A 27906-nucleotide genomic window follows, 5' to 3' on the forward strand; every position below is an offset into this window, starting at 1 on the left:
TATTTTGTGTCACACTTGTGGATGTAATTCCCACATAGCAATAGGTATTTCACAATTTATTTATATATCATTTTCCTTGTATACAACAAAGGTTGGATGAATAAAACAACAGATTAAACAAAATGAAAATATAATGAAATAAAAATCAAACTAAATTAGGAATCAATGGGTCGAAATTATTATAATATCAAAAGGATGCCGGTGTTTCCAAAATTGAAGACCAATTATAAAATCATGGCCAGGGTGGCAAAATGGGTAAGAATTGAATAGCGATTAAATAAAAAAAAAGTATTTATACTCTCAAGGTTGTTAGATAAAAACATCACAACAAACATGGGCGTGCGGCTTAATGACAAAATTCAAAGGACCACCTTAACTAATTTTATTATCAAATGATCCTCCAAAATATATTAATGGAGCCATAATATTTGCTTATTGCACAATTATTAATGGATTAAACAAAGAAACAATTATTAAGAGGTAATTAATCTCTAATATAATGCGCTAAAGCGACTTACATGCATCCTTAATGGCGGGTCTCATGATGCAGCTTATACTCCGAGGAGTAAGCGCGTTGGCGAGCTTACTGGCAGCCGCCGTCTTCAGAGCGGCGGCCGTCGTCGCCGTCGCCGTCGTCTGCCTCGTGAAGGCCCAGCGCGAGGCTTGCGACGACGCGCTCGCGCTTGCCCGCGGCCTCCTCAGCTCGGCGTTCCGGCAGGCCGTGGGTCTCCTCGGCGACGCGGCCGACGCCACCCTCTCTGCCCTGCTCGACTCGCTGGCCGCCGTCGCGGTCGAGTCGGTCCGGCTCCGTCGGCCGCGGCCGCGGCGCTCGACCTGGCATGGAGAGCATCGGACACGGCCGCCGAGGTGGCGCTGCAGGTGGTCGCCGGCGTGTGGGAGGTAGCCGGCGAAGTGGCGGCGGCTCTGTGGCGCAACAGCGCGAGCGCCGTGAGCTATATTTCCGAGAAGGTTTAGAACGATTATTTGTATTGTACACGTGTCTCCCAGTTATGTAATTAAATTTCATTTAATAATATAATTATTAATAAAGTTTTTTCATTTTCTATAATAATAATTGATAGAAAAATATTATTTTACATGTGAAAAAAAATACTTAGAATCATGAAAAAGCTTAAATTGATGAAGTTAAGAATTATCTGCTTTCAAATTTGTTATCTATAAAAGTTAGTCATTTTCTCGCCGTGTATTTGTTCATAGATAATTCTTTTTCTCTTTTATATTTTTCATATTACACATATATTTAATAAAAGTTAGTCATTTTATTAAATTTATTATATATATATTTTTTAAAATAATATAATGTCCTTAACTCATGTTAAAATTTAGCATTTGCTATATTTATATGGACGAAGGAGAATCTACTATAAAAAGATAAACAGTTCAAGTTTCGAGAATAATTGACAGCTCATAACTTTTTCAAAAAAAAAAAAAAGAATTCGCCATCCCAACGGATCCACACGATCAACTCTCGACCATTAAGAAAGTAAATCGAAAAATTACAATTGATCACTACGGAAGAGGACATTGCTTCGGCTTGATCGAGATTCAATCCTTACACATTTTAACAAGTCTACCTCACAATAACCAATTCAATTATGTCTCAAGGCAACAATGGCTTATAACCGATATTGAGTGGTAGATTTTGGCCGCATCAACTCCTCGTTGTCTTCTACATTTATTTTCAGTCATGTGTCATCTTTTTCAATATAAATAACTGTAACCATGCAAATGGCCATGGCTAGTTTGTTGAAGAACAAATTCACAATCACTACTAGTGATCAACCCTCCCAATGCAGCTCCCAGTCATTTAACTAAGCTTCAAAGCAAGCATGCATCTAGAGCTGCCTATGAACAAACAAACTTCTTGCATCACAAATAAATTAAATCCTCAGATCCATATTTGAACTCATCTGTCAAAATTTTCAGTCTCAATTGACTGTCAGATATGCAGGAAGCTTAATTAACCCTTTGTTATGCAGGAAGATTGAAGTTACAAACACATAGATATGCAGATTTATATGATGAAGGGAAGGAAAATCGATCAAACAGGGTTACTCTACCTGTGATATTTACACTAGGAAGGAGTCATCGATCTGAAGAGTGTCAGATTTATAGATTCAATAAGTGCGAGGAATGACAAGGATTGCAATTCCGCCATCAAATCGAGCAATTTTTGTTACTCCTTGCAGCGCCAAATGTTTACCTGTGGCTTGATCGCGGCTGAGAAGCTTAGATCTGGCGGGTTCACAAACTTGCAATTAGGGCAGGACAGGGCCGGCTTGCTCATCATCACCAGCATGTGGCAGCGGGCGCAGGCCGCCGCCACCATCTCCCCGGATTCGGAATCGGTGAAGGCAGCCGGCGAGATCCACGACGAGAAGGAGAGGGCTTTGAAGCCGGCACCGCGCTGCGATTTGGGGCGGGGCCGGTCGGTCTTTGGCTTCTCCAGTGGCAGCGCCGGTGGGATAATGGGCGGCGAGTCGCGGGTGGCGAGGTTGAGCTCGAGGTCGAGGCCCAACGGGCAGTTCGCCGGCGTGTCCAAGCTCAGCCAGGGGTCCGTCGGCGTTCGCCGCTCCGCCCTTGTCTCATAGAAGTCGATTCGGCCGGACTGCAACGTTAACCCCATAAATTCAAAAAAAAAAACTATTTATTTAACTTTTTAGGTAGTTTTCAAAATGGCCCCCTTCAAATATTTATCATGCTAGAAAAACACCCTTTTATAATTTCCACATATGAAACTATAATTAATTATTTATTATTTTTATTATGTAATAATCCTTATATCTGTATAATTTATTTTGTTGAGACATCAAAAAACCTTTTTAAATAAAAAAAATTATTCTCACCTTAATATCAAGCCAACCTTGCCAATTGGAAAGAAATGGAGCATCAAGACTCAACCCAACTTCCTCTTCCTTCTCCCCTTTCTCCAACCTCATCTCTTTCGCGAACAACCCTTCACTCTCTTCTTCATCTCTCTTCTTCCTCTTCTTAGAGAAAAAACTCTCTACATTATGGCACATCTTCTTCTCGAGAAGAATGGCTTCTCGGAAGGACACCATATTCTTCCTACGGCCGGTGAGGGACTGACTCTGGTCTAACTTATATAGGAATAGGTTGGATCAAAGGAGGATGAGACATTGAATTTGATGGTACAAAAATGCAAGAAAGGAGCTAAATAATGCAACGTACCATGCACAATCAATTATTTCTAGTAACCCCAAATGCTGTTTTTTCTCAAACAATAACAACAATAATAATAATTCAATGAATAATTGCAAAGCATGGCATGGTTGGTGTGCATTGTAGTGGTTATAGCTACAGAGCAATCATCAATGTTCCACCAGTTCCTGTTAAATTAATGTAGCACATAAAAGCAGAAACAGAGCAGGGCAGAGAGCTTCATGAAGAGACTGGTTAATTAGCAAGAAAATCTTATGAGTCATGCGTCGATGCATTGATGAGCAGTTTTAAGTCGCTTATGCATTTAAGAAGATAATTATTGTGGTCAACTATTCTGGTGGGAATTGAATTGAAACTAGAGCAAGTGAGCAGAAACCGCAGTTGGTGGTTAATATATTGTCGGACAAACTTACTCCGAAAGGCCTCGTCGTGTCGCCAACTGAGAAGACCGGAGGCTAGCTGGCCTCGTCGCTCCGGTGTCGAATGCTATCTGAGTTCGAGTGCCTAGTGGTCTAAGTGCCTCTCAAGTCCGGATGGGTCATCCGAGTGTCAAATGCTTCTCGAGTCCGAATGAGTTGTCCAAGTGCCGAATGCTTTCCGAGCCCAAATGGAACTCTTAAGTAGGCCGAGTAGTTGATTGCACTAGTCTCGAGAGTTGAGTTGGCCGAGTAGTCATAGACTATTGAACATCAAGAGCTGAGAGTTGAGTTGGTGGAGTAGTGATTGCATAGCAAGTCGGTTGATTGAGCCGTTGTCTAGTGGTCTGAACTACCGAGCAACCTGAGCTTTCAAATGGACTTCTAAACCCAAGTAGGGTGTTGCTGGCCGAGTGCTCAAAAGAGAAGCCAGAGTGGTCGAGTGATGAGAGGTCCGAGCCACTGACTACCAAGTGACCTAAGCACGAGTGTTAAGCTACCAAACTATCAAGTTTGATTGAGAAAGTCATAAGAGTTGCCCAACTACTGACTACTGAGTTACCCGAGTCCGAAGTGGAAATTCATGTTGCGTACTGTCGAGGCTTGTGTTTGACACAATTTCGTTAAAATGGATTCATCATCTCCGGCGGTACTATAAGGTTATGATGGACGTGTGTTTCTCATAATACAATGATAAAACAACGATCGCAACTAAATATAAGTTGTTCATTGTGAATTGAGTTTGTACAAGAATGATATCACAAAGAAACTGTCGAACGGGTTGCTCGGAGGGGGAGAGGATGGGGACGACGGTGGATGGATTCTCTCGGTGTCTACACTTGTGGCTCGCTCCTAAATCATCTCTATTGAAAGAGAAGCCTCCTTTATATAGGCTTCGAGACACCACAGTTTATTAATGACCGAATAAAGGTCATTTACTGCCTTTGCCCGCCCGGCTTGAAATACCAACCATCAATTATCTATGATCGGTCATTTCTAATCAGGCGGTTACAAATTCATCATTAATGTTTAATCATTTCAGATCCGACATGTTAATGTGAAGTTGGTAGAAAAAATAATCCAAGTGATAAAATATTGATTAATTTGTTTGAGCAATTTTTGTCCCGATCGATCACATTCGACATGTGCAAGTCACCCTAGTACACGAGCAACTTGAATTCAGTACAATCCGGATCCTAGATTTGTATCCCTGTGGCACGTGCGTTCATGTTCACAATATCCACAGTTGTGATTCATATAAATTAACTTTATGTCATGCAACTCGCAATGCAAGACTAAACTCCCATATACATATACATTGGAGTCAAATTTCATCCATTTATCATTCACATTTCCAACAAATATATCAGATTTAACCTAAAATGTTAATAGAGTATCAAAGAATGAATAAGAAAATTAAGGTTACAATCCTGACAGAGTAAGTAGAGAAGAAAAAAAATTCACTGGCAGATTAATAGTTTGGATGATACATTCTTGTTCTGTTAATGATCTGCTTTGTTCAGATTTCCAAGTGGTCTTCACTTCAATATGGAATCAAATGTATATGTTGTTGAAGTGGTATCATGATTACGCCATCTCTCCATCCTTTCTGAGAGACTCATGCTTGCCTCACCATCATCATCTTCTTCATCCACATAGTGAGTTGGCCTCCATTGATCAACCAGGTGGGCTAGTCGGTTGACGGCATGGCTCATGTCCGGCCTCTGGTGGGGCTCTCGAGTCGTCGAGTGCCATGCTAGATCAGCAACTTCTGCCCAGCTTCGCTTAGCTTCCTCGTCCAGTTCAAGAGTTTGATCCATCATTTCAGTTAGAAACTTGTCCTTCTCTTGGGAAAATTTTCTGCGGAAGAATGCCACCAAATGGATGTCCTCAGGATCTTGTGACTCGTCTAAAACTTTCCTTCCAGTAATTAGCTCCATCAGTATCACGCCGAACGCATAAACATCCACTTTAGTCGACACCCTTCCTGTGGCTGTTGCAATAAGATTCTAGCATTCAGCAACTATTCTCAGAAGGAAGAACTTTGCAAGTCTAGAATGGAGCAACAATTAAGTTCAATATGAGCAAGTTCCTAAACAAAACAATCCATGAAACTAACTTACTAGCATATTCAGGTGCAAGATACCCGAATGTGCCTGCTAGCCGCGTCTGCATCGATTTCTGATTGTCTGCAGCGAGCTTCACTAGCCCAAAATCAGAAACCTTTGCCCTCAAATCCTTGTCCAAGAGTATATTAGAAGGCTTTAGATCCCTGTGGATGTAACTTTCTTGAGCAAAACTATGCAAGTACTCTATTGCTCTAGCAACGTCGAGAGCAATCACGAGCCGCTGGTTCCAATTCAGCGGGGGTTCGCCGGAATCCTGCCACTTGAATAGACGTTCCGTTAAGGTACCCCCAGCCATGTACTCGTAAACCAGAAGTCTTTCTCGATCCTCATTGCAAAACCCAACGAGTGCAACTAAATTCTTGTGTTTAACCTTTCTAAGTACTTCGATCTCTGCTTTGAACTCCTCGTTTCCCTTGTTACCCATAAGATCATATCCATTTCTTTTAACAGCAATCAGTGTTCCATTGTGGTTCCCTTTGTATACGACGCCAAAGCCACCACTTCCCAAGATATTGGCTTTGCTGAAGGAATCAGTGGCCGTTCGAAGGGATTGAATTGAGATGTGCATGCTTTGAGCTTCAACTGAGTATTGGTTCAAACTGTTGTTGCTGATCGGGACGATGCTCCCACTATTGTTATTCAATCCATTCAGTCCTATTTTATATGATTGTGTATCAGTCAGTATGTGCTTGGATTTCTCTTTTTGTTTTCCTCTCCGATAATAAAAGCCGACTGAGCAAGCAATAACGACCACCGAGGCTACGATCAAGCCGGCGATCAAAGCTGAAGAGGATGGCGTTGACCCACTGAATGGAGAGCTTCCACCTCCTGAACCAGAGTCGTCTCCAAGCTTCGGGTTGCCGTCAAGCTTGAGCCTTACAGAAGTGCCAAATGTGGGCACCTTGCCTGAGAGGCTGTTATTGGTGACGTCCAGCAGCTGGAGATGAGGGAGCTGCGTCAAACTCCTGGGAATCGAGCCGGCCAGGTCATTGCTACTGAGGATCAGCTGGCGCAGCGAGGTGAGCTTGGAAAAGGCCGGTGAGATCTTCCCGCCGAAGTGCTGGTTAGCGAAGTTGAGGACGATGACATTCCCCTGCGCGTCACAAGTAACGCCGACCCAATCGGCGCCGCAGGGCTGATCGCCCTCCCACGAATTGGCGAGCAGAGCGGGGTAACCAAACCCGGCGGCGACGTCGAGCAGCACGGTGACACGAGGATCGCACGGGCCAGGTGCTGGCAAGCAGAATTGGTTGCCCTTGTCGATATCGAGGGCGACAGATTTGCTGGCGAACTGCGGGAATGAGCCCTGGAGCACATTGTTGGAGAGGGAAACGTTTTTGAGGGTGAGGGAGGCGGTGAGGGAGACAGGGACGACGCCTGTGAGGGCGTTATCGCGGGCGTTGAAAGACTCGAGGGAGGTGAGGTTGGAGAGGTCGGGAATAGGCCCAGTGAAGTCGTTGCTCTGGATCCAGAAGACGGTGAGCTGGGGCATGGCGCCCATGACGTCGATGCGACCGGAGAGTTTGTCGGGAGACTGCTGGCTGTTGAGGAAGAGCTGCTGGAGGCCGGAGCCAGCAAAAGACCGGGGGAGGGGGCCGGAGAGGTGATTGTAAGAGAGGCGGAGGATGCGGAGGCTGGGGAGGGAGCCAAGGAAGTCAGGGAGGGGGCCGTAGATGGAGGCATTGGCGGCAGAGAACTCAGAGAGGCCAGCGGCGGAGACAAGGTCGCGGGTGAGGTTCCATGGCGCGAGGGGGAGGTTGTCGAGGGTGATGAATTGAAGGCCAAGGAGGCCGGCGAAGAAGGAATCGGGGATGGAATCGAAGTCGTTGTCTTCGAGGGAGATGGATTGGAGGGAAGAAAGGTTGGGGAGGAGGGGGAGTGGGCCAGAGAGGCGGTTGTGCTGGAGGTTGAGGGAGGTGAGGGCGGAGAGAGAGGCGAGAGAGGGAGGGAGCGAGCCGGAGACTCCGCGGGAGACGAGGTTGATGGCGGTGACGCGGCCGGCGGAGCAGGTGACGCCGTCCCAGGAGCAAGGGTCGGAGCCGGGCTTCCAGCTGGAGGGGAGGCCGGAGATGGATCGGGCAAGGTCGAACATGGCGTCTTCATCCTCGGAGGAAGTGGCGGAGCGGCATTGGATCGGGCGGAGGCAGAGGAGGAAGAAGAGGAGAAAGACGAGGAGGCGGCGGTGCTTCTTCCTCCTCACCATTTTTGTTCACGACGATTAGCGCCGCATTCGATCGTAGGCGATAACGGCGGATGCAGACGGTGGCCGGCGGAAATGTGGAGCTTTTCAGCGATGGAGGCGGAAGAAGAAGGGACGACGACCGGCCAAGCAATAGGGGAAGGAGAGGACAAATTATTACGTCACGTGGATCCGCCAAAATCTCATATATTACGTCATATCATGGGCTGATATATAAATCTAAGAATAGTCAGCTCTCGAAATTTATCCGATACAAATTAAAATTTTAAATAAATATATTAAAGACCTCCTAATTTTTATAAAAATTATTTTATTAGGGCAAAAATCAAGATATACTCCACTTTTAAATTAAAGAGAGATGAACCTTTCATTTTTAATTAAAGTTAAATGTATGCCTTATGCCGTAATCTTTTACTGTCTAAATTATTCTCCTTTATTGTTTTGTTTTAACAGTTAGTTATTAGCTTACATATTGTTAAAAGCTACGTGACAGCCTTTACATGCTATCGTGATTAAAAGTTCATTTAAAATATAATAAATATCATATGTAAGTCTTTATCATTTATTTTATTTATTAAAATATTATTTTAATTAAATTATTAATTAAAAAACAAAATTAAAATGACATAAAATTACTTGTGGTAGAAATTAATAAATAGTAATACATTGTAAAAATTAGCATATAGTTTCTATGATTAAATTATATTTATTTGAAAATCATCTAACTTCTACATATATATATCTTATTAAATTATATTCATTTGAAATATAATAAATATTATAAAATTTTTATTATTTATTTTATTTATGAAAATATTATTTTAATTAAATTAATATTTAAAAATAAAATAATATAAAATTATTATTATAAAAATGGACAACTAACTTCTATAATTTATAAAAATTAATTATTAATTTCTACACAATGTAAGGGTAGTTGGAGCCGTTTAAATAAATGGTCCACTTATTTAATTTTAATTAGAAATAAAATATTCATAAAATGAAAATGCAAATGATGAATGTGTTTTCGTTTTTTTTCAAAAATATTATTATTATTATTATATAATATTATAGTAGCTCTAGTTTAAATTGTTAGAATGTAAAATAAAAATTATTCTTACTTAATAAAAATTATTATATATAAAATAATATAATATTAAAATTTTCAAAGTTATTAGAGAATTATTAGAGAAACCTTTTGATTCTCAAATAAGCATTTATATTATTATTTCAGGAAATCCTTCCACACGACTTACTGACACACTCGTCGCAAAATTCGAAAAAGCGCCGTCTGTGGGAATCGAACCCACGACCACGTGGTTAAAAGCCACGCGCTCTACCAGCTGAGCTAAGACGGCTCTACACGACAAAATAAATAAATATATAAATGATTTATTAATAATTACATTTCCACTGACACTGACAGTTTACTGACGGCCACCTTTAAGTTTCATTGATTTACCAAAAATCTAATTTTATGTTAGAACTTGAAATATAAATATCCAATCCGAAATCAAATGATAGAATGACACAGTAAAATAACCATGACTAAATACTTCCGATTGATTGGATACTGATCAAGTCTTTCTTCGAATTAGATTTTTTTTAGATCGGACTTCAATCAAGTTGGCCTTCTTAAAATAGGGAGGTCGACTCTACTTTTCTTCTGCAAAAATGTGGAATTCGTTATCTTAGCGGTCCACATGGTCGGTCCCATGATCATCTGTGAGGAGGTAAATCAAAAAATTACAGTTGATCATGACGCAGGCAGGAGGGTATTGCGCTTCGCCAGTATTCGAACCCTTGCTCTCTTTTGTAAATCTGTCGTAACCGTCAGCTATGTCCCGGGAGCGAATCGATTCTACTTTTTTTTTTATATTCGTTACCTGAGAGCGAGGTCGACTCTACTTGGGAGGTTGATTCTTTTCGACATGTCAACTCTAATTTAATAGGTTGGGAGATTAACTTCCTTCAAATTTCAATTAGATAGACCTTTTCAAGATGTCAGACTTCAATCTAATCAAACTTCCTTGAAGTCGGGAGGCCGGTACCGATCTAAAATAGTTGATCATAATTATTTTATTGAATCATTTCATCCTGGATCTAGGACCCATTCTAAAAATACATCAACAAAAAATCTATCTTAGGATATAAAAATAATATTAAATTTTAAAACACTGTCCTAATAAAAAAATTTATGTGCCTATTTTTTATATTTTATTTTCGTAAAATGGGTATTTATGAAAAGGTTGACGCCTTTATGAAAAGATTTTTAACAAATGGAGGGTGATGTCTGCCCTTATTAATAATAAATAACGACAACAATAACAACAGCAATAATTATAAAACAGCCCATAAGGCACTAGTGTCCACAGCAAGAAGGTGCCCACTCCTTCGATGTTCAGTAGTCAAACGGTCACTGGCGCTTGAGGAGCAAAGGGAGAAGAAGATCGCGATCGCAGCCATGGAGGGCGACGATGGGGAGCAGTACCTGTTCAAGATCGTCATCATAGGCGATTCCGCGGTGGGGAAGTCCAACCTTCTCTCTCGCTACGCCCGCAACGAGTTCAATCTCCACTCCAAGGCCACCATCGGCGTGGAGTTCCAGACTCAGAGCATGGAAATCAACGGCAAGGAAGTTAAGACCCAGATCTGGGACACCGCCGGCCAGGAACGCTTCCGCGCAGTCACCTCCGCCTACTACCGCGGCGCCGTCGGGGCCCTCGTCGTCTACGACATCTCCCGCCGCACCACCTTCGACAGCATCCCCCGCTGGCTACAGGAGCTCAACAGTACGTTCTACGTTCTCTAATGTTCTTCGTTTCTTTGATCCTCGTGATTGTCACTCTTGATCCGCTGTTGATTTATGTTCCGCGCTCTCGATTTTGGGGATAAAATGGGATCTTGTTCCTGTGGTGGATCTGACTTTTATGCAACCTGCTACACTTTTTTTTATTTAACTAATGATATATCGATTAAACCAAGCTGATCATCAACAATCGAAGGTAGTGTCAATACAGATTGCTTCTTTCCGCCTTTTACAATCAGTAGGTAGATCGAGGCCTCGTAAGAACTAATGTGTAAATTTTTTCCCCGTTTGGATAGAATTGGCAAAGGAAATTACTAACCATGTAAAATTAGAAACATTTGCTGATTTAAAGATTGTGCGCAAATCGAGTTTAAGAATGATTTTTTTATTTCACCCTTAAATATTTTCATATAAAATTACATTTTACATCTGATGGATAATCTAAGTCATTATGTCTTAATACTAAATTATTTGATTGCAACTATGATTATTTAATGATAAGAATAATTATTTTTATCTAATTAATATAATTATTTTTACTAACTAAACCTTATTCGCTTGGGTATTGTTTTAATTTGTTATATTTTATAGATATTTTTCCATAATAATAAATTGGTTAAGTTTTTCTAATGTATTTTTATATTTGCCACTGAAAGGTAGCTATACAAAGTGAGAGCTTGATTTGCCAAATAAGCTTTTATAATTTTCATCTCTTTTACATTTTTTCCCCCTGTATTACACAAAAAAAGATGTTCAGTCTTTTGAAAATGATGATTTTCTTCTCAATGTTTTTGATTTTGGATCCCTACACAACTTAATCTCTCCTTTATGTCAGGAGGTGCTTGCTTCTCCAAGGAATGCTTGTTTATATATATATAAATATCTGCAACATTCATAATTCTGGAGACTGATTGCTTGGCTATGTAAATATTTTTCACCCTCCAACTATCGAGAACTGAATGCTCAGTTATCTATATATTTCGAACCCTCCTGCAAACTGATCAAATTCTATGTTCTTTACATATGTTTACAGTAATGTTTTTGGTAAAATAAATTGTTTTTTTTCTCTTTTACCTGTAGGTTGATATGCATATTCCCTTTAAGCAGATCATATGACCTTTAATCTCGCTCTAGATTATCGCGAATTAGTTCCTGTTTTACTTTGAAATATAATGCCTTTTTGCCTTTAAGCATTGACTGCGAAATTGGAAATGCAATGCAGCACATTGCGACACCACTGTGGCAAAGCTTCTCGTCGGCAATAAATGTGATTTAGAGAACATCCGAAATATATCTGTTGAAGAAGGAAAAAGCCTTGCTGAAGCTGAAGGGCTATTTTTTATCGAAACTTCAGCTCTGGATTCCACAAATGTGAAGAAGGCCTTCGAGATCGTCATCAAACAGATATACAATAATGTGAGCCGAAAGGTGCTAAACTCTGATCCCTTCAAAGCTGAATTGTCCGTCAACAGGGTAACCCTTACGAGCAACGGAAGCGATGAGATGAAGCAAACTTCCAGTAAGCCATCCTGTTGCTAAAATGGTTTGGGTTTCAGGAGTACTGTGTTTATACTTCTCTACATAAGATTTTTTTTTCGTTTTCTTTTTCTTTCCTCTGTTTGAGTTGCTGAGAATTTTTTGAGATCGATGGTGAGTTATCTCAGAAGGAAGATCCATTTGCTTGTTAAAAACTGTGTTGGATGTTATGGATGCTGACTCAGGACCTGACGACCAGACTTAACCGAGTGTCGAGTGTCGAATGAGCCAAAGTCCATGAGCTGCTTCATTTGTCCTTAGGGTTTAGCACCACTGGTCATTCGTTTGTGCAAACCTAAACAACCACTTAATCTCTTTACATTCAACAATCGATTCACATATGATCTAACCCCTTTTCTCCATTACAAACCTAAACAGCAGCACCACTTAATCTGCATTCACTCATGTATATAGAGAAGCCAACCCTAATCCGATCGACGACAGCTCAGTAATAATTCATTCCTCTTCCAATTCTGAACGACTCTCTGGAGTTCATCGTCCCACGAATCACTGACCCGGACAAAGAAACACCAGCAGTAATGTTTCAATCATTAAATGGCGTCGTGGTATAATACTTGTCGCTGCAGTGACTGCACGTAGTTGATGATCTCGTCGAGCACCAGGGAGTTGCTGGTGATCTTGTTGCAGCCGGGGATGAGACCTTGCAGGAGCTTCATCCTCTCGCCGATCCTTTCTCTCCTCACCTGGTGAATGAGCGAATACGGGATTACGACGGTTTACGGAGGAGCGCCGGCGGCTTACCCTCTCGGCAAGCCTGTGGCCTTCCCTCTCCTCGCTCGGAAGTGGACGTAGTCCTTGGGAGGCTCCGGCGGCGAGGAATTCTTCCCGTCGTCCTGTTCCCGGTCATCGCCGGAGCTGTGGTCTAAAACTGCTTGAAAATTGTCGAGTTATTTTCCCTTGGTTAGACCGTATGAAAAATAAATGAATATTTTGGATAGAAAATTATAATTAAAATATTTTTTAAAGCCGAGGCGCATATGATGATGATGATAATAATAGACACTTTTTTAATTTCCTAACTTTTATTTTTTTCGTTACCTAAATTAAATATTTTTAAAAGAAAATTAAAAAAAAGAAAAAAAAAATCGCCGTCTGTGGGAATCGAACCCACGACCACGTGGTTAAAAGCCACGCGCTCTACCAGCTGAGCTAAGACGGCTGTTGTGGTTTAAAAATACATATAATATTAATCTATTTATTATCATCTCATTTATTTCATAAAAAGATATATATTTACTTAAATGTTAGAACATAAAAATCATACTCTATCTAAAATGAATGTCATTCCAAAAAATATTTCTGTGCGTTTACTTTCATATTTTATTCATCATCAATATATATGGATCAATCTAAATCACCTTCAAAGCATGATTTTGTATTATTTATGTCTAGAATGTTAGAATATTCCTCTTCACGTGCCACCTTTGCCCAGCAGCCGATGCATTAATTTGTGTGCCTCAATAAATTTTTTCATACCCATGACTCGTATAGTGTGCAAAGAACAGGAGGAAGCAATGGATCCATGCACTGGCTGATAAGCTTTTGAAGTATGTTATAAATCACGCGAGATCGATCAAAAATCGAGTTAATTAATTTTATTCTCTTTGTCTAACATCTGTAATGGCAGGCGGAGGCAGAGGTTCCTTCCGGCGGCGGAGCTCAGCCGTGCGGCGACAGATAGTCCTGCAACACGTCCGGCCGGAGGAGAAGGAGGAGGAGGAGAGAGCTGTCAGCGCCGGCGCCAAGTTGTTTTCCGAACGTACATACGTCTTCGGTGGATTATTCCAGTGATTCGACGTCGTCGTCTTCGTTTAACAGTCCTGATCAATCTTAATTAATTGAGACAATTATATATGTGAATCGTAGTGTGTTATGCATGCATTTGGAGTTACTGATCAAGTGCAAGAGTTGAAGTAACTGATGACATTCTACGTACCAAGTAAATCTCTATTCTTTGTGCTCCTTGTTCATTCGCTATTCTTTGTTTTACGAGGTTCGCTGACAGAAATTAAATCCTTTTACAAGAAAAAAGAGTAATAAAAGAGAGAGAAAAAACGCCGTCTGTCGGAATCGAACCCACGACCACGTGGTTAAAAGCCACGCGCTCTACCAGCTGAGCTAAGACGGCTATGTATTTAAATTAATAAATATTAATATTAAATAAAATAAAATTTCCACGCCTCCACCATTACCCAATAAACACATTTCGGCGCACAATTTACTGACGGGCACCCTTAAGTTTCATTTATTTCACAAAAAAATACTCGTTTATGTTAAAATAAAAAAAAACTATATCATATTTCAAATCATAGCCGTTCTAAAAATTATATTTATGCAATTAATTACTTTTTCCCAATAGGTGCGATGAGATAAATCGAAAAAGCTATACTTAGTTTTGTGATTTCGTTGAGATTCAATTTTTGTCCATTGTAATAATTAAATCTATTTTATATTAATCAATTCAACCATGTTCCTGAAGACGTATTTGCATCATCCTCTTCAACAAAAAGTGGAACCCGTCATCCTAACAACCTCACACGGTCAGTCCCACAACCATCTGTGAGGAGGTAAATCGAGAAGCTATAGTTGATCATGACGGAGAAGGACATTACCTCGGCTTTATCGATATTCGATCCTTCTCTACTTCAACAATTCTATTTCGTTATAACCAACTTAACTATATCTCAGGGATCATATTTGTACCATTGTCAACGTATAGGATGGATTACCTATCATGCTGATTTGTACAGAAAATTTAGTGTAATTATTATTATTATTATTAATTTAAGTTTGTGAGCTACTAATTAATTTTGAAAATAAATATTTTTTAAAATTTATTTATCAAATAAATTTAATTAAAACACAATTCATACATATTTAAAAATCATATTCATTCCATTTAAAATTTAAACCATTCTTTTTATTATTATATATATATATATATACTCATCCATTTATAAATAACTCATGGATACAAATTGACGTGGTAAATTAACTCAATATTTTTTTTAAAAAAAATTGAGTTTAAAATTTAGAATTTAAAATTTAGAGATATATTTTATTTAAATCTGTTTTTTAAGATGTGAAAATTAAAAAAAATATTTTAACAATAATTGAATTATCTATGAGGTGAACCCGATTATATGAGTGTATATCTGATATATCGTCAAACAAAGGCGTTCGCCCTGTTTGACTATGACTTCTAAGTTTTCAAACCTTGTCCTGTTCTGAACTTTTTGATGAATTTGATGTCAACTTTCAGAAATGGTAGATGGCCATAGAAGATTAGTAATTTCCACAATTTAAGTTGAGAGAGACAGAACATAAATAAATAGTAGTCAAAGTCAGATTAGATTTGAGATCGTTGTTTCTCACTTGCAATATATTTTTCAGTATCTAGAACATAATTTCCAGTCAAATCCAGTGGCTTGCTGACTTTGTAAGCATTAATGTATTATTCAAATAAACTCATGAGACCCCTTCATATTTTGTATTTACTAAAAACACCTTAAAACTTCTCCAAGTGGTGCAATTTTAGTAAAAGACATGCTTTGGTAAATATCAAATATAGACGGTGCTTTTCAAAGAAGTGCTTAAAAAATGTGGAAATCTTTGAATTTTGATCAATTTTTTTTTCTCGAGAAAGTCAACTGAAAACGTTGACCGTGTGCTTCCCGATCGTCTGTATAATAGCGACCCTCTTCGCCACCAGATCCCTTCGCCTTTGCCGGTGCAGGTGCAGCTACCACCACCACCCACCGCCCACCCACCGCAACAAGAGACTCTCTGTTTTCTCCTCTGCTTCCTTCCACCTCTCGCTAACTCCCATGGCGTCCTCGAAGGCGTACTCCGCCGCCGAGATCTCCCTCCACGCCTCCAAGAAAGACTGCTGGCTGTCCATCCACGGAAAGGTTTACGACGTGACTGCGTTCATGGAGGAACACCCAGGGGGAGAGGAAGCCATCCTCAACGCAGCTGCAGCCGGCGGAGACGCTTCGGAGGCCTTCGACGAGGTGGGCCACAGCTCCACGGCCACCAGCATGCTGCAGAGCTACTTGATCGGCGCGGTGGAGGGACACGCCTCAGGGCCGAGCAAGCCCTTCTTCGGGCCCATGCTGTCGCAGTCGCAGCAGGGGAAGCCGGCGGAGGCGTCTCCGGCCGGGCCCCTCCTCCTCCCTCTTCTGGCCCTCGGCCTGGCCTTCGCGGCTTGGTATTACTACAACTTCTATGCCAAAGTCAGCTCTTAATTAATAAAAAGCACCCTAAAGCTCGATTAATTTGTCTAGTTGTTTTAATTAAGAATTAAGGTATGGAATTAATAAAGAGAGTGTGTATCTTAATTAGTGTTTTGTTTATGATATGGAATTAATAAAGAGAGGATGTATCTTGTGGCATGTTTCACTGAATTTCCACATATTTGAGCTTGTTGCAAAATAAAATTGATTACTTAATTTAATTATTAATAGGGTCTATTACAATAAAGATCGATGGATTTATAGTGCATTAGTGATTTCTTTTTATATATATATTTTTGATAAAAAATAGTTTTTAAAAGTAACTTATTATTTAAAACAATTATTTTAATAACTTATTTTATTTTAAATTTGATTTAATTTAATTTGATTATTTTATTAAATAAATTTAAATATTATCAAATTTGATTTGATTTGACTTATTTGCGCCCTTACTTTGCCAACAAAAGAAAGAAACCTTGTTCATTCTCAACTAAAAGAAAACACTGAAGTTACTATAAAGCACTCCTAGGCCCACTATCACGTATCACGTGCATCAAGCATGACTGTGATAAACACGTTGCGTTGCCAACAAATCAAAACTCCTAGCTCAAATCTAATAATATGAAAATATTAGTATTTAAAATTAATATATATATATATATATATATATATATGATATTTAAATTCATTCATAAATATAAATAATTTTAGATCAAATTTAAGTTTAATTTAAATTGTTCAAATTTTAATTTAAATATAATCGAATTATAATTTAAAATGACTTAAATTTCAATTCAATTCGAGTTATTAACATTTTAATTTGAATATATTTTAAATTAAAATTATATAAAAATAATTAGAATTTAAGTCGAGTTCTATTTGTGTGTGACTTGTAAATAATTGAATAAAATATTATAAATTTAAATTCAATTAAAAAATTATTGAATATATTTAAATTCAATTCGAATTTAATAATTTTAAATATGAATTAAATATTTTTTTAAAAAGAATCGTTTGCATCCAAGGACACACGACAAGTTTGAAATAATGGGGCATTTCAAGAAAGTTATTAAAGTATTGGGGGCAAATGTAATTTTCTCCCCCAAAATGTTAGCTTTTTTTGGATCTTTGAAACCCTAATAAAAAAGATCGACCAGTCCAAAATAACAAACATTCCAAGTAATCCTGCCGCCGCCTCGCGTCTGGAGAAAGGATGGGCGGAAGGGCTACGACGATGGCTGATCAAGCGGCGGCGAACCAGGCCTTGGAGCCGGACGTGGACGCGCCGGCGCAGCCCGGGCTGGAAATGGCGCAGTTCGCGGCGGGATGCTTCTGGAGCGTGGAACTCGCCTTCCAGCGCTTGGAGGGCGTGGTCAAGACCGATGTGGGTTACTCCCAGGGCCACCTTCCCGATCCCACCTACAACGACGTCTGCAGCGGCAACACCGGCCACGCCGAAGTGGTCCGCCTCCAATTCGACCCGGTGGTCTGCCCGTACTCCAACCTCCTCGCCCTTTTCTGGTCTCGCCATGATGCCACCACGCTCAATCGCCAGGTGCTTCTCATCTCGACTAATTTTTCGCCCTCTGTTTTGACGTAGTTCTATCATTTGTTCTATCTATAGAGGAGAACAATCGAATTAGAACGAGCCTCTCCTAAACACCAAAATTGATTCTTTCCCCCTTTTTTTAGCATCTGGAAGGGTCTAGGTGAGTAAATCCTTGACAACTCATTGTACACTGCAAGGATCACCATTTACGGCAACCGATTCTCACACTATTCGGGACTATAAAGCAAATAAATGTTTAATCAATTGATCGGAAAGAATATATCAACCTGATTTGAGAGAAAATGTTAGTTTATATTAAGTTATACCAATTCAATCATGCATTTGTTCCTTTCCCTTAACCATACATTTGGAAGATGTCTCGATTTTGACAGGTTTTTGTAGAACTTAATTGGATCACTGTTTCATATATATAACTATTTTGTTTGCTAATTAATTGAACTCAGCACTAGTTCTAGTTGGTCTTCAACTTTGTCATCTCAATAGATTGTGCCCAAATGAGGCTGACATCTAAAAGAAACTAATGTCTTAATCATAGGCAATGCATCAGATTCACACAAGCACTTGAGGATCGAGTATCTGGTAATGATGTACTGTTTTGGCAGGGATTGGATGTAGGCACCCAGTATCGATCAGGGATATATTACTACAATGAGGAGCAAGCTAAATTTGCAAGGGAATCTTTGGAGCAAAAACAAACGGAACTGGAGAATAAGATTGTGACAGAGATTCTTCCAGCAAAGAAGTTTTACAGAGCAGAAGAATACCATCAACAGTACTTGGAGAAGGGTGGTAAAGGACGAGCAAAGCAATCTGCTAGAAAAGGGTGCGATAACCCGATTAAATGCTACGGTTGATGATCAACATGGAATGGTTAAGTTTGGTTTGGTTTGTTTTTTTTTTTTTACCAATATCATCCTATAGAATTGGTCCTGATGGATTGCTATCTTTGAATTCGAAGCTATATGTTAGATACCTTTTGAAGGTCACATTTGTTTTGTTTAGCTACATAAGGGTAAGCATAGGTGCTCCTGAACTCGTCCCTTGTCATGTCTGCAAACTTATTTAAGCTCAGGGCATAGCTCTTCTCCATCTTGTTGGACTCATGAATATACTTGGCATTCTCCTTGAAGATATCAAAGCGTAGGTGCTTCTCATAGTGGCTTTGAGCCACACCATGGTGACTCTGCCATCTCTCATACAAGTCCCATAGGCTCTCCTCCGTCGCGAGGTCCTCCTCGCTGAAGAGGATGCCCTTACCTTGCCTCAAGGCCATTGACATCGCAGCCGCGAACAAGAATAGTGCCTTGCCCATTCTTCGCTAGTGTATGCGCCGGAGTTGGTGCATGCAGTAAGGGAGAAGGGTTTATATAAGCTCCTCACTGGGCTTCTGCAACAGTGTGGAGAGATTCCTGTTGACAGGAAGTTTGTTGTGAGATCTTTGTCTTGACCTGGCAATGCCGGTGATGGAGAAGTGTGATACTGTTAGAGATGAACTTGATGTGTGAAGCTTAAAGATTATGACATCAACAAGTGGATTGTTAAAGCTGGTAGCTCTGCAAAACGGTTCTTGTCCTCTTTTACATCGCTACTCACTCTCTTGTGTGAATGAGAATGATCACAAGTTAATACTCTTCTTTTACTAATGGATTGACTCACTCTCGTGTGAATGATAATGACCACTAGTTAATAATGTTCTTATTTTGAGCACATCATAATCAATAATCACTTTTTTTTTTGTCAAATATATTAACATTCTATATATGTATCATATGATATGAACATGTAGGAAAGATCACTATACTAGAGAGTGAATGTGTATTAAAGCAAACAATGTGTGTCTTATAATTTTATTTCTTTAATTTTGTATCGAAACATACTATGTTAATATTAAAATAGCACACCTCTCGGCGAGGAGTGAGGATTTAATACAAGTATTAAATTATGAGGAGTGTTTGGCGTGAACGGAACCATATTTTGCATCTACAATAATTTCATCATTGAAATTAAATCCATACAAAAGCTTATATTTGTTATAGAACTATAAACTTCGGCTTATGCATGGGTTAAATTTTCAGAAATCTTTCTCTATTACTATGCAATTGTACTTGTTGATTTATATATATGTGATTCCAACAAAAAGAGGGATGAACATGAAATGCAAATTCTCTCGCCAAAAGCATTTCTATATATATGAAATTGTTTAAAGATTGACTTACTATGAAATGAAATGAAATTGTTTGAAGATTAACTTAGTTTAGGTAACCATGATGAATGCCTGTACAACCACAAACGGCATGTATGCCACTCTATATCAGAAATAAATACATTGGAGTTCATAAAACAAAAGGGACCATGAATGTGACATTCATTTTGTAAGATGTTTTGCAGAATCATTCATCTTGTTTCTTTGAAACGGATGTGATGCGCCATAGAAGGCTGCCTACAAGGTTGTTCAACGAGTGTGATGCCATAGGAACGATGATGCTCGAGGAAATAATCGCTGCGAGGCCATAGGCAAAGCCAACAAATGTTGCCCTGAATGAATGAGAATCCATAAGAGGTTAGTTCTATAGCAGCAAAGACGTTTACAAAGCAAATTTTGTGGACATAAAAACATCCAAAATGTCTGCTTCTCAATGGACCAGCTGCTCATAAATTGATATACAACGATACAAAGTCAAGAGTCTCAATTGTTTTTCATTCGAAAGTCCAACTGTTTCAGATCTAATTAATACTAAGTTGCGTTGGCATATCTCAGTTAATATCTTAGCCAAGGTCCTCAAGAATTATATGAAGGCAAGAATTATATTGCACTGCCATGTTTTCCTGCACGGATAATAGCATTCGTGACGATAGGGTGTGAGGTGTGCAAGGGTCGGTGATCTACTTGACGCGGATAGCAGAGCGACACAGCAAATCTAAGAGTTCAAAAATAAGGTCCTTCACTAGTTTACATGCTACATTATGAAAAATAATGGAGATCTTTTGCGATCCTGACTCCTCCATTTTGGTGAATTTGGAGTCCAGCCAAAAAAGGCCCGGCGAGGAAGGATGGATGGAATCAATAGTTTAAATGTTTATAATACACCTTTGGAGAAGGAGTAGGAACGATCAAGGGTATCTTAGCCATTTTAAACAAGGGGAGGATGAAAATGTCCTATATTTACTCTTCTCCTCTCCCTTTCCTTTCTTCCCCATCTTATCAAATACACACAACCCTTGGCTGTACTACAAAGCTTCATTTTTACCGTTTCCTTGTGAAATGAACTTGTTCATTCACCCTTCTTTCCCTTGTAAAAGGAAGAAGAAGAAAGAACCTGCCAGCACCAGTATCTCAATGTTCTATCTAGATTCTCTGAAGATTAAACCTTTTACTGGAAGATATTGTGAACGAGGTACCAAAATGTTGTTTTTATTTAGCAAGAGTTCTAGAAGAACTTTAAAGCTAGATTTTTAGCAATTGTATTCGAGATACTTACCAGATTGCATATGAATATCTCCTTCCACTGCCTAGATGAAGAACTCCAAAAATAGCTCCAACTAGCAGAGAACTCATCCAGTTAAGCCCAATCAGTGGCAGCAATGCCCCACGGAAAAGGAACTCCTGAAATAATATTTATAGGTGAGTAGAAGAAGCATACAGAAACAAGAGTGAAAATTCGAATGACAATAACACACAACATAGGGGCAAACAAGCATTCAAGCCAGGAGGTAAATTACAGTATTAAGTGCACCAAACTGTATAGAAAGAACTTGAAGCAGCAGTTCATTACCTCACTAATTCCAGGCAAAAATGCCACCAGAACATAATCCAAAGGCTCAAGTGAACTGAGGATCTGAAAAACAAATGAATAATTTAAATCATGTTCAAATGGACAAGGTCTTAACCTTTTGTTCCTATATTGCAATAAAACTTCTTAGTTTTCTCTGTCTCCAGATGATAGAAATGAGAATGGTTGAAATGAATCTGAATAATTTGGAAAAAGATATCTAGACTTTTTTTGAATGCAAAAGTTTATCTATGTTAATCATGCAAGGTTTACATCCCCAGACAAAAACCAGATAAAGAATAGGTAGAATTTCATTTTATCACAGAAAGTCTACACTCTTGCAAAATTTCTCTAGAATTTCATTTTTTTTTTTAAACCAAAAGTCCAAAAGACTGAACAACAGTTCACCACAGTTTCATTAGAAGCCGGGAGAAATCCAATCTACTACCACTACAAGACCAATGCCATCAGAAGGAAACAGATCAAACAGCAAGAGAAGCCACACAAAACTGCAGCAACACTAGCAGAAAATAAACTCCTATTCAATTTGGCACAGCTCCTCAGTAAAAACTGCAAAACTTCCCGAGTCTCTAATTTGGTATAATGCCTCCCAAAGTTTAACTTTCATTGCAAAATGCCTCTGAGTTTCATTTTTCTTTTTGTGAAGTGCCACTTTTCCTCCTTATATTTTACAAAATCATAGTCAAGGTAGGGGCTAAAGGATCGGATTTTGTAAAAAGATCTAGAGGCACCTGTGAAGCAAAAAACTACAATGGGGAATTTTAACAATAATGAAACTCCAGGGTGTTCAGAAAAGATAGGTAAACTTTACGGGATATAATGATCTTTTGTCCTAAACAACATAATGTTGAATATTGTATAATGATAAAGAATGAATCCTAGAATTTTTTCTAAAAACCAACCATACTTGCTGATTCGCAGCTTCACTTGATTTTGAAAAGTCTGGCCATGTCTTCAATAGAATATATCGGCTAGATGATATCAGTACTACAAGTGCCAAGATCAATTCAAGATGCCACATCTCAAAATCAACTGCAGTGAAGCCAGACAGCCATAAAGAAAAAAATGAAGTGAAATCCTTGTCGCAATCAACAAGTTTTCGACAAAGTAATTTATTGAATATGCCATGTGAATTTTGCTGCTATGTATTGAAATGGAGTGTCAAACACTTACATGATAATTCTGATGGGTTGACTAATGCCCATCCTTCTGCAGGTGCAAGATGGGTTAACTGAATACAAGAAAACAGAAAGTATGTGTCATTTTAACATGAAAAAATATCTCAAGAATTTTCTTTTTGAAAAAAGAATTTGAGAGAGCAGGTTGTTCAATCAATGTTATAGATTTAAACTAATATAGCTTACAGAACTCACTGATATAAACCATAATACATCTTACAAAAGTCACCGATATAAACCAGAATACATAGGCTATTGCAGGATAGATTGACTCAGGCAGATTATAGAGTCAAGAAATAGTTGTGGGGGGGAAAAAGAGATAAGAAGCTAGTGCAGCAGATTTCTGACTCAAGAGAATGTAGCAAATTATGTTTCTGGATGCAATGTAATGCAGTGAGCGCAGAATCTTGAGCCTAGGCATCATCCCGCATTCAGATCCTCCATAGCCACAGAAATTTGAGCCAAAGTAGATCAGCTGGATGAGGGCCCCTACCAAAGATAATTGTGGAAAGCTGGTACCACAAACTATGAAGCCAAGCTTGTATAAAAGTGCAGCATTTTTTTATATCTGTTTCACCTTAACCAGCCATCTTGCGGTGGAATGACCTCGTGTCCCTGGCAACATAGGCAGTGGTACCACATTGATGCATTTCTGTGAGATTTACAACCATCTAGAGAAGAAGCCCTAATTCAGAATGTTTTCGTGTGCCTAACGAACTGCCGGAAATCATCTGAGCACAGGATCGAGCAAGCCATGTGGTGGAAGTGGAAGTCCAATGACGTGCCCCATAGGCAGGGTGGCTCTTAGCCTTCCCCTTCCAAGCAAGACTAACCCAAAGTAGTCTACCATCTAAAGTGTGCTGGTTGGCCAGCGCCTTGAAGATTGCAGCTTGCTCAGTGAAAGAGACGAAGTTGAATCCCATGGACCACTTGGAGGAGAAACCCCTAACTATGTAGGCACAACTACTCACCCACAGGAACTAAAATGCTTCCATCCCAAAATTTTAATGCAGGAGTGCTCCACCCCATATTTCATACAAAAATCATGCCTGGCTACAAGCCACCTTGCTCCTGGTCAGAAGTTTGGTCAAACTGTGGAATGGGTTTCTCTGACTTGGTGACAATCCCTCTCTCTCTCCATCTCAATATAAAACTATCAACACATTTATACACAATTCAACTTGAAGATAAAACAGAATAGAAATTTACTTGATAAGCTAACTCTTAACACATGTCCATGGTCAACATGGAGCTTGGTAAAACTGCTGGTTCTTTGCACCGTGCTAACATGAGATGTAATCAAGGAGAATCCATAACAAAATTATGTATCTTCTTAGTTTTTTCTATTTGAATAATTCATTTATAGCACAATCTAAACTGAGAAAATAAACTGACCTGCCGAATAATTGCACCTAGAGCAAGTAGCAAGCATGATGTACCAATGCAAGCTTGAAGCACTTGACCTCTCCTAGGGCTAGGATATTTATCCGCAAACACTTCGGTGCTGGGGCTAAAATTTGCTTTATCATCTAAATGTACCTCATTTGATATTTTTGTAAGTTCTTTCACAGGCAGTTCTTTTCTTGGAAACGCCTTGGAAGATTTCCCACCTTTTCTCAATTTCTTTTCAGATTTCCCTGACGCAAAAACTTTCAGTTGTAGCCCATGGCCCTACGTAATTTTCACAAGAACCGTGTTTAGATTAGCCTAACAAATGATGAAAATGCTTACCCAAAAGTGTAAACTGCCAATGCAAATAAAACACAGGTGGTACTTACACAGCATATACTAGTCGACAGAAACTTTGTTCCAGGAAACAGGCCAGGAAGACACTTCCTACCTGTCAATAAGTCTCTTCCATGTATGGAAGCAAATCCAACTCCCATTAACAGATAAAATTAAAACAATAAGGTAATTGATGAGAGAAACACTTGAATTATTATGCAAGTTATGTAAACTAAAAGATTTTTTTTAATCGCTTGAGTTAACTTCTTCCTTATGAAATTAGCATGTAGTGAATTCTTTGAGGAGTCTAATAAAGTTCACAGTAAATAGAGATTGAATTGCTATCATACAGTAGTTGTTTGACAGATTTGCTAGAAAAATTTCCTGGTTTTTTGGATGTTTAAAGTTTATACTATACATTCATAAAATTTATTATTTCATACAGTGTACAAATTATTTTTAGTATTTTAGTTATCACAATTCACAATCATATCAATTTGTTACAAAATGATAGCTAAAAGTCTAGGATTTATCTTGGTTATATTTTCTCTTACTCATATAAAGTATCATAAACCTTTTCCCACTTTGGTTGCCTTTGAATTATATTAATGGTTGCTACCAGTGTCAAATTTCCTGAAAAAAAAAGAATCTAGCTGTCCACCAACAGTAGTTGCACAAACCAATTTGCTACTCTAGTCTTCATGACATATGGTAGTTTCGATGGCATCACGAAGCTTCCTGGTGCACAAAATATATAGTATCTTCTAACAGGCTAGCCTTACATTTTCAGCGGTAGTTCTCTTGTTTCTAAAGAATGGTTCCTATGCAAATTACTATTTTCTGCTACACTGCATCTCGCACAGAAATAGAAAATGGATACTGAATCACAGCTAATTAATGCTAAATTTAGAATACTAAGTTCTTGATTTACTTCTCATTTTCTTCTGAACAACTCTGTTACTGCACTGTTGTTTTCGAGACCCACATATTCTCGTATCACTGAATCCTTATGATTGGATATTTGGATTAAGTTGTTTGCCAAATCAAAATGTAATAACTTAAGTTATACAAACCTAACAGTAACTGGTCTAGTGAAAGGAGCAGTGCGACAAGGATTTACAAATCAGGACGGCAAATAACATCTCTAAAACATTGAATCCAAAATGAAAAAGCATAAAAATGAAATTCTTCATGAAATATAAACCCTGACCAATATCTTCGTAAATTTTCTCTTAAATATTTAAATCTAGTTGCATTGCCCTCCAATAACCCATAAAAGGTAAGGGGAGGAAGAGGGGGGAATAAACAAGAAGAAGATAAGCGCGAGAGGACTACCAACCTCCAGAACTGAACAAGAGATGGTAACTCGAACAAGAAATCCCGCATGCCGTCAACATATGAAAAACACCTTTCGCTTATTGTTTCTATGGCAGAGGCATGATGATATGGCAGCAAGACACGATTTTTAGGAGTTAATTTAACAATTAGGAAGCGACAAGAACAAAATCGTCGCACCTTCGGAGAGGGGGAAGGCCGATGGCGGCTCGATCTCGGGAGAGGAAAGGCGCTCGCTTCCCGCATCAGGAGACAGGCGTTGAGGGTTGAGATCGCAACTTGGGAAAAGCGTAATCGTCGACTGTTCGCGACCAAATAGCAGTGGCAACGGCGAACGGCGGTGGAATGAACGCGAGCCGGTGAGATATTTGTGGTCATCGGAGAGGGTGGCAGTGGCTTCTTGCACATATACCCTCACCGCTCCCATGACAGATTGGCAGTTTACTAGGAGGCACGCCAAAATTTGTAAATTACCAATTGCACCCCTTATTGCCGTTTCAACACCTCTCCTTCGCTCGACTACATTTCTATAATATTTTTTAAAAATATTTCAATAAAATTTCAATTATCAAAATAAGATGTATGGACATGAATAATTGAGAACCATTGGAAATATTTTTGTCGATACTTAATTCAGATTTTTTTCGTAAAATTATCGATTTAGTTCCATAAAATTGTTTTATTGATTATTAAAATAAATTTTAAAAAATACTAACAATCGACCTCCCTGATCCATCGCGGTAAAATCGTGTTATATTTAATTGTGATGGGCAGACTTGCTAAAATAGGTATCCGATGCCGAGCCCCGACTTTGGGGCTCCACTCGGTATGTTTCGACCCGGTCCTATCTTGACTCAGACCTTATTTCCTAATTTCCTGTTTCACACTTTGCCAACCTTGCCTCACTCTCTCGGCTGGTTGTGCCGCCCTTGCAGGACAAAAATTTCGATTTTTTTTTGCATGTGACATAATGATCAGTATAATGATTAATGACATGACTTGTCACTATTATAATACTGATGAGACACTTTCCTCATCGGATGATAAGACACCTTCCTCATACAGATGGGATGTATCTTCTGACAAGATCCCTGGAACCGGATATTTTCCTTAATTAAGGATAGGATAAGTCTTCATCACTCTTTCACCTTCGCTTATATAACTCTCAATTTTGCTATAGATATATGTACGCATGGATGCACAAAAAAGCTTCTCTATTAAACCCTTTCTCTTTTCTTCCTTTGTGTACTGATTTGAACGTCAGAGTGGTCGAGCCAGCTGGGCACCCCTAGCCTTCTTCTCACTATTCTTGTGTTTGCAGGATCGTGGAGTTCGTTGTCTCCTTCATCGTCTCGCGAGTCAACCTGGTGCCAAGTGGACGGTGATGTGTCAGAGAGGCAATCTCAACAAGAACAATAATAATTGATTTATATTCTCAATTCAATAAATTAATAATGTTACTTAACTGATTATCATTTTCCTCTAAGTTTATCAATATATTTTTACCATGCTACTGTATATTTTAAAAATCAAAGTACTCTTTATTTTCATTATCGATCATTCTATATTGTATTAGGATTTAGAGTATTCAATTCGTAGAAGAAAAGCAGTTAGGAAAAATAACTGATTTATCCTTATTTTGATAAATGATTAGCAAATAAAAATACGTTTAATTATTTAAAAGGCAATGCTCTACGAACGTGGTATAATTTAGTTTCTTGTCTTTGCCGCCGCATTGAGACCCGATTATCATTCGA

General features: G+C 39.0%; 6 protein-coding genes and 3 non-coding genes across 10 annotated transcripts; 3 read left to right on the forward strand and 6 right to left on the reverse strand.

The window, feature by feature from the left end:
• Positions 1 to 1974: 1974 nt before the first annotated feature.
• On the reverse strand, positions 1975 to 3083 carry LOC141840240 (uncharacterized). The gene is made up of 2 exons (XM_074728170.1): positions 2868 to 3083; positions 1975 to 2629 (listed from the first exon to the last, which is right to left on the reverse strand). The coding sequence occupies exons 1-2, from the start codon at positions 3081 to 3083 to the stop codon at positions 2198 to 2200; spliced, it is 648 nt and encodes a 215-aa protein (XP_074584271.1). The 3' UTR covers positions 1975 to 2197.
• A 2075-nt stretch (positions 3084 to 5158) lies between these two features.
• LOC141836912 (receptor protein kinase WSS1-like) lies at positions 5159 to 7952 on the reverse strand. Its single transcript, XM_074724381.1, has 2 exons — positions 5744 to 7952; positions 5159 to 5613 (listed from the first exon to the last, which is right to left on the reverse strand). Exons 1-2 carry the CDS (start codon positions 7950 to 7952, stop codon positions 5159 to 5161), a joined length of 2664 nt encoding a protein of 887 aa, XP_074580482.1.
• A 1282-nt stretch (positions 7953 to 9234) lies between these two features.
• On the reverse strand, positions 9235 to 9307 carry TRNAK-UUU (transfer RNA lysine (anticodon UUU)). The gene has a single exon. It is a non-coding gene; the product is annotated as a tRNA-Lys (tRNA).
• Positions 9308 to 10337: 1030 nt separating this feature from the next.
• Positions 10338 to 12370, forward strand: LOC141840406 (ras-related protein RABA5b-like). The gene is made up of 2 exons (XM_074728383.1): positions 10338 to 10741; positions 11981 to 12370. The coding sequence occupies exons 1-2, from the start codon at positions 10414 to 10416 to the stop codon at positions 12295 to 12297; spliced, it is 645 nt and encodes a 214-aa protein (XP_074584484.1). The 5' UTR covers positions 10338 to 10413; the 3' UTR covers positions 12298 to 12370.
• A 1031-nt stretch (positions 12371 to 13401) lies between these two features.
• Positions 13402 to 13474, reverse strand: TRNAK-UUU (transfer RNA lysine (anticodon UUU)). The gene has a single exon. It is a non-coding gene; the product is annotated as a tRNA-Lys (tRNA).
• Positions 13475 to 14370: 896 nt separating this feature from the next.
• TRNAK-UUU (transfer RNA lysine (anticodon UUU)) lies at positions 14371 to 14443 on the reverse strand. Its single transcript has one exon. It is a non-coding gene; the product is annotated as a tRNA-Lys (tRNA).
• A 1609-nt stretch (positions 14444 to 16052) lies between these two features.
• On the forward strand, positions 16053 to 16648 carry LOC141842360 (uncharacterized). The gene has a single exon (XM_074730571.1). The coding sequence runs from the start codon at positions 16143 to 16145 to the stop codon at positions 16560 to 16562; it is 420 nt and encodes a 139-aa protein (XP_074586672.1). The 5' UTR covers positions 16053 to 16142; the 3' UTR covers positions 16563 to 16648.
• A 1069-nt stretch (positions 16649 to 17717) lies between these two features.
• On the forward strand, positions 17718 to 19251 carry LOC141839191 (peptide methionine sulfoxide reductase-like). Its single transcript, XM_074726884.1, has 2 exons — positions 17718 to 18105; positions 18723 to 19251. Exons 1-2 carry the CDS (start codon positions 17764 to 17766, stop codon positions 18972 to 18974), a joined length of 594 nt encoding a protein of 197 aa, XP_074582985.1. The 5' UTR covers positions 17718 to 17763; the 3' UTR covers positions 18975 to 19251.
• Positions 19252 to 20353: 1102 nt separating this feature from the next.
• Positions 20354 to 26516, reverse strand: LOC141840289 (uncharacterized). 2 transcript variants are annotated; one of them, XM_074728230.1, is made up of 9 exons: positions 26330 to 26516; positions 26154 to 26238; positions 24868 to 24929; positions 24485 to 24760; positions 23085 to 23142; positions 22819 to 22943; positions 21894 to 21956; positions 21600 to 21724; positions 20354 to 20655 (listed from the first exon to the last, which is right to left on the reverse strand). In XM_074728230.1, exons 2-9 carry the CDS (start codon positions 26209 to 26211, stop codon positions 20511 to 20513), a joined length of 912 nt encoding a protein of 303 aa, XP_074584331.1. In that variant the 5' UTR covers positions 26212 to 26238; positions 26330 to 26516; the 3' UTR covers positions 20354 to 20510. The 2 variants fall into 2 exon arrangements, with proteins under 2 accessions (XP_074584331.1, XP_074584330.1); XM_074728229.1 differs by having other exon boundaries at positions 24868 to 24941.
• Between the last annotated feature and the right edge of the window lie 1390 nt (positions 26517 to 27906).

The sequence above is a fragment of the Curcuma longa genome, chromosome 11 (assembly GCF_044706935.1).
Source record: "Curcuma longa cultivar G26 ecotype Majalengka, Jawa Barat chromosome 11, ITB_CL_G26_1.1, whole genome shotgun sequence".
NCBI lineage: Eukaryota > Viridiplantae > Streptophyta > Magnoliopsida > Zingiberales > Zingiberaceae > Curcuma > Curcuma longa.